Source organism: Octopus sinensis, linkage group LG2 (assembly GCF_006345805.1).
Source record: "Octopus sinensis linkage group LG2, ASM634580v1, whole genome shotgun sequence".
Lineage (NCBI taxonomy): Eukaryota > Metazoa > Mollusca > Cephalopoda > Octopoda > Octopodidae > Octopus > Octopus sinensis.
In genome coordinates this window covers 9059253-9074528 of record NC_042998.1, presented here as the reverse complement: position 1 = coordinate 9074528, position 15276 = coordinate 9059253, and the positions used below count along the sequence as shown (strand labels likewise).

General features: G+C 38.8%; 1 protein-coding gene across 1 annotated transcript in view; it reads right to left on the bottom strand.

Annotated features, from left to right (window-relative positions):
• Window positions 1-15276, bottom strand: part of LOC115232582 (U4/U6 small nuclear ribonucleoprotein Prp31-like) — a 41557-nt gene that overhangs the window by 24907 nt on the left and 1374 nt on the right. Inside the window, 6 exon segments of the mRNA XM_029802547.2 lie at window positions 2287-2338; window positions 3967-4075; window positions 5473-5574; window positions 8926-9009; window positions 13213-13270; window positions 14348-14528. Coding sequence (XP_029658407.1) covers window positions 2287-2338; window positions 3967-4075; window positions 5473-5574; window positions 8926-9009; window positions 13213-13270; window positions 14348-14515 — 573 coding nt within the window. The 5' untranslated portion in view covers window positions 14516-14528.

Sequence of the window (15276 nt, the reverse complement as noted above, 5' to 3'; positions counted from 1 at the left end):
AAAAAACTGAGAATGAGATAAAATGTACCACTTAAACTACATACACAACAAATAAATTACATATAAATTACATGTAAATTACATGTAAATTTCTGCTCTTGTGGTAAATAATTACACAAAATAATCATCATCATTATTGTTGCTTTAACGATTGTTTTTCAGTGCTTGAATGCGACAGAGTTTGTTGAGACAAATTTTCTACAGCCGAATGCATTTCCAGGCCCTAACCCTCACCTGTTTCCAAGTAAGGTAATATTTTCCCCATGACCAGACATGTTTTCACAGAAAAATGAAAATGAATGACACTGCTTGTATGATAATGACTATTATTTACAATTATCTTGCGACGTCGAGACAAGGAGACACTAACACATGTATTCATGTATGGCAGGCTTCCTTCAGTTTCTGTTTAAGAAATTCACTCACAACAATTTGATGATGATAGAAGACACTTGTCAAAGGTGCTACAAGTGGGACTGAACTTGAACCTATGTGGTTGGGAGGCAAACTTCTTAACCACACAGCCACTCTATAAATGAGATACTGATGAAAATAGTTTTATGGTACTGTAGCATTTTGCTACAGAGTGCTTCCAACAATAGAGTGCTCAGAGTGCTTCCAACAATTTTATACATCAACTGGATAAAAAAAAAGACAATAAAAGTTAGGTTTACAGATTCTAATTTACAAAACTCAGTTGTCCTAAAGGACAATGGGATAATACATATGTGTTGATTAAGTATTAAGTGTAATAGTTTAAGTAGTAGGTGTAAGTTCAATCCCTGGTTCAGTCAAACAATACATAAGGATAAAGCATCCTTCTTGAGCCCTATGAACTCATAAGATCCAGTTTCCAAGTTTCTGTGGTATACATTGTGTTGGACAAAGCATATCTCTAAAATTGTCAAGAAGGCCGAGGGTGTCTTGGCAAGACTTTTGTTAGCCGCTCTCCAGCCATCTATTTAAAACTGTATACAGCTATGGTACGACCACACTTGGAATTCGCATCATCAGTTTGGAACCCCTATCTTGCTCAGAACATTGACCTCCTGGAATCTGTTCAGAGATGTGCAACCAAACGCATACCCTCCATCAGACACCACCATACTCTGAGCGCCTTGTTTCCCTGGGCATGGATTCACTGAAGCTCCAGCATCTGGCGATGGACTTGGTAAACACCCACAAAGTTATCAACCACCTTACCAACAACAACACTGAACACCTTTTTGATCCCCATGTGTCCAACACACGTGGACATGCCTACAAAGTCAGAAAACAACACAGCTCCCATGACTTTCAGAAACATTTTTTCACGCTCAGAGTTGCTGAAGCATGGAACAAACTGCATCCTTTAAGGCTCTCATGCTTTCCGAAATCTGCCGAAACTACACCTGATTGTCCCCCTTCCATACTCATGCACATATGTGTATGTCATGACTCATGCACTGTTCTTTTCCTGACGCTTGTACATTACCCCTATGTACTATACATACACTTTAGATGAGTTGTAGTGCACCTGAGCACTGTACACAATGTTTTATTATTATTATTTTTTTTTTTACATACACCTACTCATTTGTTTTTGCCAGCTGAGTGGGCTGGAGTAATGTGAAATGAAGTGTTTTACTCAAGAACACAACGCAATGCCCAGTCCAGGAATTGAAAGCACAATGTTATGATCATAAATCCAACACCCTTATCACAGGGCACATGCCTTCACGAACATTATATACCCTGGCTTAAGTGGAATGAGCAAGAGGCATCATAGATTGAACAGCAACTAATAGGAGAATATCATTAATATGGACAATGGAAAGCGGGGTTAGATTTAATAGAGTTCAGTTTGAAATTTTAGAATGCTACTGTACATACCAAGCACCTGAAGAAGTCTGAAGAATACAACAGCTGAACAGCTGTGGCTATAACAACCAAGATGAGGACAACCTCAAGCTCTTGGCTTATTTTTATATGACCAGTGTGATTTTTTCCTTGGCTCTTGTTATGATAACAGATTGCAACACTGTAGTATACCCAGAATGTTTAATGTAAAAACTCTTCTTAGGAAAATCATTTGAATGTCAGTCAACTATAGTAATAATCATTCTTTAGTGGATGTAGCACTAAAATATTTATTATGACTATTAATTATATGATACAACATAGTTATGGTTATATAATGTGTCATAGTCATAATTATATGATACATCATAGAAATAATGCCACAATAATAATAATAATCAAAAAATCAATTTCATTGAAATAATAGAAAGAAATTAAGTGGTTTACCATGTCACATGCTTCAATGACACGATCCATTTCTTCAACTGTTAATTCTGTCCTGCAATGAGAAAGAGAGAGAAAGAAAGTGGGTAAAAAAAAAAAAAAGATATATTGTATGCAAAGATGAAAGGATTAATAAGAATAATCTTAAAATCAAGGTGAATGAGTTGTTTCTAATCTTTTATTAGAATTTGGCACAGAACCAATATTTGCCTTGAGGATGATTGAATCATTATTATAGATGACTGACTCTTCCCAATCACACTACTTAGTTTTTTATTGATTATAGTGAGATGAATAACCAATGTCAACATTTGCAGATTGAAGAGAGAGAGACAGAGAGGAAAGAGACGGTACATCATTTTAACTTGGTGTCTTGCTACTTCTACCAACTTGCCACACTTTGATAATCTGTAAAATAGCTATCAGCTGGGATAGCCTTGCAATTAAAAGTTATAATTTTACCCCCTGGGGAAAATAAAGGGAGAGAGAGAGAAATATGAGATGTTGGTCTCCGCTGGTGTTTCTGTTTGTCTATATGGAACTACTATAACACAAAAATGGTTCAATGCTTTGAAAGATAGCATTCTAACTCTGTTCAAAAATATTAAATTTGATTGGATATCGTCATCATTATTATTGTCATTTCAAGGCCATTTTCTATGTTGGCATGGGTTAGAAGGTTTGACATGATCTGCACCAGTTCTTATTTGGAGTTTCTACCCTCATAGATGGGTTGGAGGAACACATCTCAGTTTTGGCTTGGTTTTTGCAGTGGAGCGAACTGGGTGAATTATATTGTGGCATCAGCACCAGAGAGGTTTCTTGCTCTCAGCAAGACTAAAGAGACCTCTTGATCCTAAGTTGTCTCTGCTTGGTTTGCTGACCATTTTACAGAGTGAATTGAGTCCGTTTCATCAGGGCACATTAGTACTGGTGCCTTGATAAAATGCACTCTATACATTGCGTCCCCAAAGTCCATCCCCTCCTCACCGTGGTGGGGACGCTGGTAACGGGTAGTGTCACAGCTATGCCGCCGGGAACTTCAGTTCCTGGTAGGGCCACCCAAGGCGGATTGGTCTGACATCGAGTGGTATTAGGGCAACAACCCGGCAGACGGGGCTCTGGTGAAAATCCTCGGAGTGTCTGCTTTGGCAACCGGCGGCTCATCGGTCGTTCTGTCCCTGCGTCTGCGGACAATCTGTGGCAAACAGGATGTCTCCACATGCGGGATTGTTGGGGACCGCTTGTGAAATCCACATATTCCCACGAAACTTCTTCCATTAATAGAAGAAGCCGACTCAACCCGCCCAGGGTGAATGTTGCCACAAGTACAAGATGCTGACGACCGCTTGGTTCAAAGTCTCCCTTGACCTCTTTACATGAACACCACCCTGTACATAACTCCATGTCCCCCTACATGGCCTTGCTGTTTGCTTTTTGAGCCAAAAAAAATTAACTAACTAACTAAGTACTCTATACATCCAGTAAAGTGGTTGGCAATGACTGAAACAAGTAAAAGATAAAGATAACAGTCTGATATTCTCTTTTAATGAGAACACAAGAATGAAGAACCTCTTTATTAGTTATATTGAATCAATGAAAACTTGTCAGTTTTGTTTATCTACTTCTGCAAAAATAATGATAAATAATAATGATGATTTGCACTGAACAATCAGTTATTACCCTTGTGTTGTGGAAGATGTTACACTAACAACCATCAATGTGGCAGGGGTCAAAATTTCTTGTAACACTTCATTGCTTTTTGATTTCTCCAAAATGTTGTTTCCAATTCCTGCAAAAGACATACAAATCTATTTAAAAATGCCATTGACAGTAACAAATAACATATATTGCAATTGCTTTCCTTATAAGAAGTTTACACTAGAAGATATATATCCAATGTGCTGTTTTCATTATTCCCATCTACAGTTCAATAGAAAGGACACTAATAATTTCCATAATTTTCTGAATTTTTTTTCTTGATTACAAAGAACTAATTATACAGAATATGTATCCTGTCTACTACAAAAATACACACACACACATATAAAGCAATACCTGTGTCTATGGGGAGAAATTGTATTTCTTGTTTATTTAATTTGTAGCAAAATGATGATTAAAATTCAACTGTAGATATTTTTGCTATGCAGCAAATGATCAAGGAATAGTTTTTCTCCCAACTCACGAAGATAAAAATGGATAGATTAAAATATAATTGTGATAAAAGGAATCCCAACAAACATTCATTGTTAAAGATTGAGGGTGGTCATCTCTTTTCTCTTGAGGGCAGTGACCTAAGAAATGCAAATGACCATATACTCTTTTACTTGTTTCAGTCATTTGACTGTGGCCATGCTGGAGCACCGCCTTTAGTCGAGCAAATCGACCCCGGGACTTATTCTTTGTAAGCCCAGTACTTATTCTATCGGTCTCTTTTGCCGAACCGCTAAGTGACGGGGACATAAACACACCAGCATCGGTTGTCAAGCAATGCTAGGGAGACAGACACAAACACACACATACATACATATATATATATATATATATACATATATACGACAGACTTCTTTCAGTTTCCATCTACCAAATCCACTCACAAGGCATTGGTTGGCCCAGGGCTATAGCAGAAGACACTTGCCCAAGATGCCACGCAGTGGAACTGAACCCGGAACCATGTGGTTGGTTAGCAAGCTACTTACCACACAGCCACTCCTGCGCCTATGTATAGACACACACAACGAATTCTGACTGTTAAAGGAAAATGGTATACAGAGAGAAGTTTCCTGCAAACATTTGAATTCTTAAAACATCCAACATGCAGGAAATGTAAAACAGAAATTTTCTGAGTTTATTCTAAGAGTTAGAAATGGAAATGAAAAAAATACTTAATTGGAATTCAAATTACACTTCCACAAACTTATAACCACATCATGGCAAAAACATATAGATTAACCCTTTAGCATTCAGATTACTCTGTCAAATGTAAAGCCTGTTTAATCACATTGTTTTAAATTAATTGTACAGCATCTTGTAACTCTGGAATATTGATGATGTCCCTGTTTATTTTTAGAATGACTTTGTAGGGTAGGTGTGAGAGGTCAGAGCTGGCTGGTTTGGGCATAAAACAGGAAGACAATTTTGGCCTAGTATGGCCGGTTTAAACACTAAAGGGTTAAAGAAGACTAAAACTTACTTTTACAGTTTTCACATATTCCATTGGAGTAGGGATGAGTGACTCCAATTCTGGGAAACGTTTTGCATAGTGGTCTCTGGTGAACTTATGAATAACATCTGTTCATTAAAAGAAACAAAACAAAAAAAAAAGCGTTTATGTCTAATGCAAAGTATGTAGTATTACTTTCATCAGTTTTGAATTTTAAAATAGTTTTCATTAACTAATTCTATCAGAAGCTTTCTATCAATTACATATATACATAGGTTCACCATTCATTATTTTCACTCCTTCATCATCATTATTGTTCAACCGTGGTTGAGACAATGGAATTTACTATGTTACGCCAGACTTCACGGTCCATCATAGCATTACGGAGGTCCCGTTGCTGGATGCCTGTTTCCCTGGAGATTACATCAGGGTAGGAGAGTGTTCGCCCTCTGGTATCACGAGCAGATGGCTTCCATTCTACAATATGGCTCAGAAACCTGGACGTTATCAAAGAAGCTTGAGAAGCGGTTGGATGGAACCTACACTCGCCTCCTTATGAGAGCTCAAAATCTCTCGTGGAAGCGTCATCCAACCAAAGTACAAATATATGGGAAACTACCACCTGTATCATCTTTTGTGAAAGGTAGAAGAGTCCAGTTTGCTGGACATTGTTGTAGAGCTGAAAACAAGGTAATTTTTACTCTTCACTCCTTAGCCATATCCAATCTCTACATTCATCATCTCTCTCCTACCTTCCTCCCAACTATTAGTTTTTTATTGATCAGTATATTTGATTCAGTATATTTGTCTCCACTGCCTTTCCCTTGGATAACATCAGTGGTGTGGAGAGGAGAGGCCAGTATGCATGGGCGACTGCTGGCCTTCCACAAACAACCTTGCCTGGACCTGCGCCTCGGAGGGTAACTTTCTAGGTGCAATCCCATGGTCATTCATGACCGAAGAGGGTCTCCTCCTTCTCCTGCCTCCACTTCCTCATCCCTCACTCACCCCCATACACACTTGCATCCTCTTCCTACTACACCTGTTGTCTCCAAACCTCCATCCTCAGCTCCCTTTCTAACTCCACCCTGTTAACTCCCAGTCTACAGTAAGAAACCTGTTCTAGCCCTTTCTTTCATAACTTACCATAAAGCTACCTACCTCTCTACTGCAGTCCTACTCAGTTGAAAGGAATCTTACTCCTGCAAGCTACATGGCAATCTCATTAGTGTCAGTACCAACCATTCCAGTCATATTTTTGCATCTTTTCTTTGAAGTCTAGTATCTTGGGGTCTGGCTATAATGCTTCACCCCAACGTTTTCCTTTTGGACACATGGAGCCTGGTGCAGCCATCTGGTTCGCCAGTCCTTAGTCAAATCGTCCAACCCATGCTAGCATAGAAAGAGGACGTTAAACGATGATGATGGCTCCTGCGCAGGTGGCACGTAAAAAACACCATTTGAGTGTGTCTGTTGCCAGTACCACCTAACTGGCACGTAAAAGCACCCACTAAATTCTTGGAGAGATTAGCATTAAGAAGGGTATCCAGCTGTAGAAACTCTGCCAGATCAGACTGGAGCCTGGTGCAGCCACCTGGTTCGCCAGCCCTCAGTCAAAATCGTCCAACCCATGCTAGCATGGAAAGCGGACGTTAAACGATAATGATGATGATCTCTACTGACAGCAAATAGAATTTTCACAGTCAGAGGTGCAGGCATTGCTGCATGGTGAGGTTTGCCTGGGTCAGTCTCATTGCATGGCACCTTGGGCAAGTGTCATCTACTTTAGGCTGACCAAAGCCTTGTGAGTGGATTTAGTAGATGGAAACTGAAAGAAATTTGTTATGTAGATATGACTGTGTGAGTTTCCTTATCTTGAAATCGTTTGATATATGTAAATGAGTGTTATTGTCATACAGTGTCATTCATTTCCAATATTCTGCATGAAAATGTCTGGTCACGGGGAAGTATTACTTTGGCTGGAAATAGGTGAGGGTTGGCTGTAGGGAGGGCATCTAGCCATAGAAAATCTGCCTCAAATATTGTCTAATCCAGTGGTTTTCAACCAGGGTTCCGCAAAAAGTTACAAAACTTCAAAAATCGGCAGTAATTTTTAATTCTCCTGTGCAGATATGTGTGCATAAAACTATTAAATTATTGCACAGGGGTTCCTCAAGCCAGTGGAATGTTCCCTTGGGGTTCCACTCCAGCAAAAAGTTTGAAAAGCACTGGTCTAATCCATGCAAGCATGGAAGGAAAGTGGACGTTGAATGAGATCAGTATAGTTGTCTCCCTTGTATATATGCACGACAACACTTTTAATGCTTGCCTACTTTTTCAGCTTCTCATGCAGTTAACACAGCATATCCAGTATATGAAGCCCACTTAGATTTCTCCCCAGCTTCCACATGCAATAACCAGAGATAGATTCTGCTACCAAGCGGCATCCATTTCTTACATACGTTTCATGCAGTTTGCTTTTCATGTATAAGTGGGATCATTTTTGTTGTCAAATTCCTCAACGTCCTTTCTTACTCTGGCTACTGTGCTTTTCTACAACCACGTCCAGCACTAATTAGGTCACTTAAGTACCTGATAGTGTCATGAGGTTCATCTGAGGCTACAATAATTTCTTCACCCACTTAGTTTCCATGCATGAGGTTCCATGTTTGCAAGGATGAGAGAAGTTTGAAGTAGAAATAATTTTTATTATTGACACAACGATTAGATGTGTGGTTAAAACGTTTTTCTTCATAATCATGTGGTTCCATAAACAAAACCACTGTGCAGCCCCTCAGGAAACTGTTTTCTTTGATGCTCTGGGTTGACGTTTTGTGAGTATAATCTGGCAGTCAGAGACTGTGTGTGTACATATTAGTATACTATAATGCCTCTTTTCATCAAAAGGTAACTGTCAAGACTAATGGAAAGGTTGCAAGACGCAACGAAAATTTTAGGAAAATAAAAATAAAAAAATAAGTGGAAATTTTACCAGTGAGTGTGTTACATTATAAGGCACAAAAAGAAAATGACCCTCCCCAGACACAACAGAGTAACTGTAACCATTTGATAAAAATAAGTACCAATCTGAAATAGTCAATGGGGTTGATATGACTGACTAGAAGTCTTGACAGTAGTGCCCCAGTCAAGAACTGTAGTTGACCAAATCTACACCCCACACACCAATATAATAAACTATAGCTTTGCATTGATGTTAGAAACCATTACTGGTCATGGATTAAAAATCTCAACACACCTGCTGTGTTAAGTCTTTGAGCCAGGTGAGTTAGATACATAACAACTCAGCTTGCCAAGATCAACTTCACAGTGAGCGGTTTGCAGTAGGAAAAATATATAACTGAGAAAATAGTTAGAAAAAAAAAAACCCCATCTCACTTCAGCAATATAGAAATGTCCAAATTTACCACCCCAAACACTACCCTAGTCTATGCAAACAAAGGTAAAACAAAATCACTTACTGATTTCTGTATCGATCTCAACAGTCATGTTATTAGCTTCAACAATGAGTTTATATTCTGGATCTGCCTCGACTGGACCACTGACTGGAAATTAAAATCAATTCAATATTACAATACTATACAATAGTAATGACAGAAACAAAATTATTTGTTATACATACATATATATATATTTATATGTGCGCGTATGTGTAGAATATATAGTATGATACAAGAGAAAATGATAAGGAGTGTATAAAGTCATAAATGACAGAAATTGATGAAATTTTATTTAACAATAAGAAAATTCTAATATCATGACAAATTGTTTCGTAACTTAAAAACTGCAATGATTTCAAATGACCAGTCCTTGTTTTCTTTGTATCATCTATCTGGATGTTTTGCTGTCCCTTTTAATATCCCCTAGCTGTCCAGATGTTTTGCGTTCTTGACCCATTTTGTATTTTATATATATATATATATATATATATATATAGCAAATCAAGGAACGGCCATAATAGGCCATTCACCCACTAGAAATAACAGCCAAAGCTTCAACCGCAAAACAACATTAATTCCGCAAACCAGGAGAAAATTAAAAAAACATTTACCCTGTAGTTCCTTATACGATGCACCGTTTCATCTATTGTTTAATGGTAAACTAACCTGATTAAATTAAATTAAATTAAATCAAGCTAGTCTTCCATAGGCCGATAGATTCGTCAGTAAAGAACAGCCAGATCGGAGCAGATATTTACACGAGGCACTTCTATCACTGTCTCGGCAATATCTGACCTAAAATTTTCAAATCATCGCACTCGCGCCAAATTTATCGGCAGCAAATATAAGCCGCCGATTCCATTACGGAATTAACCAGAAAATTCATAATTAATCAATATAGGGTGGCAAAAAATTTCGTAGAATTTTTTGCCGCTGGTGGCAAAAAAATTCTACGAAATTTTTTGCCACCCTATATTGATTAATTATATATATATATATATATATATATATATATATTATATATATATATATAGCAGCGTACGTACACTTTGCTCTCTTATATATATATGTATATGGAGTGAGAGAGAGAGAGAGAGAGAAGTCTGCATTTATACAAAGCTTGGTCACTTCTTGTTCAATGTACTTTTTCCATTCATGAGTACATGTTTTTTAGTCCTGAGAGCTGCTTGAAATTTGCATTACAAATAGTGCAAATGTCTCACCTCAAACAGCACAGTGTTGTTTGTCTTGTCTGATTTACAGACAGTTAAACATCTTTTTAGACCAATGTGGGACTTAGAAATCTTATTACAAATATGGCACCAGACCATGTCTGCTGGAATGATCTTTGCATCATTGGGCCAATGGTATGAAGATGGAATCGTATATGATTACAATGACATATTAAGGTCAGCACAAAAACTTTGGTTTATTGTGGATTTGTACTATCCTCTTTTGTTTATATAGCAGAAACATGAGCTGTTTACAACTACCACAGAAAATCCTTAGAACACTTTCACCAAAAGTGTCTGTCAAATTCTGAGGATTAGCTTGACATTGCTTACACCTGATACAAAAGTTTTAGAGAGAGCAGGAACCTCAACCATTCATACTATGCTGGTTTCCCATCAGCTGAGGTGGACTGGTCCTTTATTACAAATGGGGAATGAGCATAATCCTTAAGCATGCTTTTTAAGGAGAGCTATCTGCTGGGAAGCAAAAACAATGCAAAGAAAAAAACAAATGATACAAATATTTGCTAAAACTAAGTCTTGGGGAGTTGAATATACCATGCAAAAATGAATCTAATTCTTTTGGTAGAAATAAATAGCAAAAATCCCCAAAAAGATCTGATCAGGAGTAAAAGATTTTAAAAAGAAATCAAATGGCGTAGGAGTGACTGTGTGGTAAGTAGCTTGCTTACAAACCACATGGTTCTGGGATCAGTCTCACTTGCGTGGCACCTTAGGCAAGTGTCTTCTATTATAGCCTCGGGCCGACCAAAGCCTTGTGAGTGAATTTGGTAGACGGAAACTGAAAGAAGCCCGTCGTATATATGTATATATATATATATGTCAGTAGTGGGGGTGGGTGCGCTGAAAGTGTAACTGCTAGAATAAGAATAGCCTGGGCAAAGTTTAGGGAGCTCTTACCTCTGCTGGTGACTAAAGGCCTCTCGCTCAGAGTAAAAGGCAGACTGTATGATGCGTGTGTACGAACAGCCATGCTACATGGCAGCGAAACATGGCCGTGACTGCTGAGGACATGCGTAAGCTCGTGAGGAATGAAGCCAGTATGCTCCGATGGATGTGTAATGTCAGTGTACATACTCGACAGAGCGTTAGCACCTTGAGAGAAATGTTGTACCTAAGAAGCATCAGTTGTGGTGTGCAAGAGAGACGATTGCGCTGGTATGGTCATGTGGCGAGAATGGATGAAGATAGGTGTGTGAGAAAGTGCCAATCCCTAGCAGTTGAGGGAACCCGTGGAAGAGGTAGACCCAGGAAAACCTGGGACGAGGTGGTGAAGCACGACCTTCGAACTTTAGGCCTCACTGAGGAAATGACCAGCGACCGAGACCTTTGGAAATATTCTGTACGTGAGAAGACCAGGCAGGACAAGTGAGCCCAGCCCACTTATGAATGCCTTTCCTCCCTTGGACACAAAAACCTGTTGAGGCAAGCGAAGTCGATATAGAACCTCATCCGACGACAGACACCCATGCCAACCCCCCCTGCTTGCGAAGACATGTTGGGGCAAGCGAAATCGAAATCGAAACCGAATTGAACCAGCCAGGATCCCTGGTCTGGTGGTACGTAAAAAGCACTATCCGACTCGTGGCCGTGGCACGTAAAATACTCCAATGCGACCGTACGACAGGCACCCATGCCAACCCCCTTTGCTTGTGAAGACATGTTGGGGCAAGCGAAATCGAAATCAAATTGAACCAGCCAGGATCTCTGGTCTGGTGGTACGTAAAAAGCACTATCCGACTCGTGGCTGATGCCAGCACCGCCTCGACTGGCTTCCGTGCCGGTGGCACATAAAATACACCAATCCGACCGTGGCCGTTGCCAGCCTCGCCTGGCACCTGTGCAGGTGGCACGTAAAAAGCACCCACTACACTCACGGAGTGGTTGGCGTTAGGAAGGGCATCCAGCTGTAGAAACATTGCCAGATTAGACTGGAGCCTGGTGCAGCCTTCTGGCTTCCCAGAACCCTGGTCGAACCGTCCAACCCATGCTAGCATGGAGAACGGACGTTAAACGATGATGATGATGATGATGATGATATATATATATATATATATATGTATATATGTATGTGTGTGTATATGTTTGTGTGTCTATGTTTATGTCCGAGTAACTTAGCGGTTCGGCAAAAGAGACTGATAGAATAAGTACTAGGCTTACAAAGAATAAGTCCCGGGGTCGATTTGCTTGACTAAAGGCAGTGCTCCAGCATGGCCACAGTCACATGACTGAAACAAGTAAAAGAGAGAGAAAAGAGAGTAAATGAAATAGGTTGACCTATCCTATAGTAGAAGACACTTGCCCAAGGAGCCATGCAGGGGACTGAACTTGGAATCGTGTGGTTGGGAAGCAAACTTCTTAACCATATAGTTATGCCTACACCTGAATATGGCAGGGTATATGTTTTGGAGGATGGCTTCAATCGCATAATTGTCTTGCTTGAGTCAATGTGAATCCTATTTACTGGCAAGAGTAGTCAGTATAAGATTCAGCTGGTTTGAAGTACCAGGGTGTTTGAAGGATGGGAGATATTGAGCAGTATGTTGAATAAATAAAGAGATACAATTGTTGAATGCAAAAGTATATTGTATGCTGAGAATGGGAAATATCCAAGAACCCATGTAGAGAAAGACAAAGTAAGATATGAGAAATAGTGAGTAGGGAGGGCGCCCCTTATAGCAAGCTGAGCCTCTCACATGAGATGATATAAGATGAAGAAGAATGATAATATGCTGTACAATGATAATACCTGTACAAACCATGTTAGCAGGGGAAAATGGTTATTTCAAAAGAAAAAAAAATGATCTATTGGTAGAAATAATAAGCCATTTGACTAAATGACTAAAAGCATTTAATTTTGTTTCCCTTTATGAGTGTTCTTTCAGGATTGTTTTTGTCTTTACCTTTCAAAGGCTGGTAAAATAAATACCAGTAATACAAAAGACTTAACTTTGTTCATTTTCTTTCAATTACACAAGGAAAAAAAAATATATATTTCTACAAGTGTAATTTCTTCTTCTTTTTTTTTTTAAATCAAAGGAAAATTTAAACTTACCACCATCTTTCCGTTGCATGGTAGAAAATTTTTCAATTTCTTGCAAAACATATTTAAGCTTGAAATGATAAAAAAAAAAAGAATCATCGTTACTGAGTTATTATTGAATTGGCAAAAATAGTACAATACAGGACTTAATACTTTATGACATAAGTTGATCTAATAAACTATAACTAAGAGTTAATTCAAATGACTATTCCACTTTCTTACAAATTGTCCGTCTAAGGAACATAAAGCGCACCTCATGAAACACGAGTAGAAGAGAAATTTAGAAATGATTAGTAAGTATTAAAATATAATTCTATGATATGGTGTGATGTATATTAGGATTTGATGAATTGCATGGGGACTTCTATCTCTAAATAAGATATCATCATCATCATCATCGTTTAACGTCCGTTCTCCATGCTAGCATGGGTTGGACAGTTCGACCGGGGATCTGGGAAGCCAGAAGGCTGCACCAGGCTCCGGTCTTATCTGGCAATGTTTCTACAGCTGGATGCCCTTCCTAACGCCAACCACTCCGTGAGTGTAGTGGGTACTTTTTACGTGCCACCTGCACTGGTGCCAGGCGAGGCTGGCATCGGCCACGGTCGGATTGGTGCATTTTACGCGCCACCTGCACAGAAGCCAGTCGAGGCGGCACTGGCTTTGGCCACGATTCGGATGGTGCTTTTTACGTGCCACCGACACGGAAGCCAGTCGAGGCGGCGCTGGCATCGGCCACGATTCAGATAGTGCTTTTTACGTATCTCCAGTCCAGGGGTCCTGGCATCTGCCGGGTGCCAGTCATAGGATTGGTTCAATTTCAATTTTGATTGCCCCAACAGGTCTTCGCAAGCAAAGGGGGGTTGGCATAGGTGCCAGTCGTCGGATGAGGTTCGATATCGACTTCGCTTGCCTCAACAGGTCTTTGTGTGTCCAAGGGAGGAATATATATATATATGCATAAATAGTCTCCGTATTGTTGACAGATTCTTCAACTCCATTAATAATAATAGCAAAAGTCCTATCCCTATCACAGAAATTGAATGGAAGTATATGATAAATGTTGGCAGATGCTTGTAGTTTCAATATGTTTAATACTATTGGCTGTCTTTTAACTAAAGAAATATAATTAATGTAAATCACGAACCTCTGTGCTATCTCGGAGCTTGGCAACACTCCGCACAGAATGTTTGGTAGTGTCAACTTCCATAACTGTATCAGACACCTCGGTAACATCTTCTTGCTCAATGTCTTGAGTTTCCAAGTTTTCTCCACCCTCTTCTAAATCAGCCAACAATTCATCTGCCAGAGACATGAGTCACAACTAAAAAATAAAGTAGTTAAATACGATTAAACTAATACAAAAAGAAACACAAAAATTTTAGTACATCAATAGGAGAGTGGGGCAAAATGAGTAATTTCCGATTTTCTCCTTAAAGAATATCTCTTTACACAGAGAATTTAAAACATAGTCAGGTGACAGGTACTTTTGTTTCAAGAAAATTTTCCTTGACTCGATTATAACTGAGATTGCTAATAAAATATCTGGATAATTTTTGATGTTGAACCATCAATATTCGATTATGGATTCCAAGTCAATTTTCCCCACACTTAATGTCTAATTTTATAATTTTCAATAAAAAAAAAAGTCCAAATCGGGGCAAAATGAGTAATAATTAATTTCAATAGTTTCTTCTCTTTAACTGCATGGTGCTTAAAGACATCAGGGAGAGAGCCACTCCACCAGATCATGAAGAACCTATAAAGAATATTTTATGCTGAGTTTTTAGATTTAGTCAAGTTTTGTTAATTGCATATCATGTGTCATTTTTCCATGATCCTCTTTCAGTTGACCTAGATATTAATTTTTTTAATTTTCTTTTGCATTTCTGATGTCTATAGATGAATATTGACGTGTCTGAATCTTTTTTCAAATGTAATTCTGGAGAACTGATGAGGCAAATTTATATTATCTTGTCTTACTCATTTTGCCCCAAAAGACAATAAAAGTATTACATTCAACAACAAATAACGCTTTAGTTTAACCAACATATGAACCACTTCAGGGAGGATTCA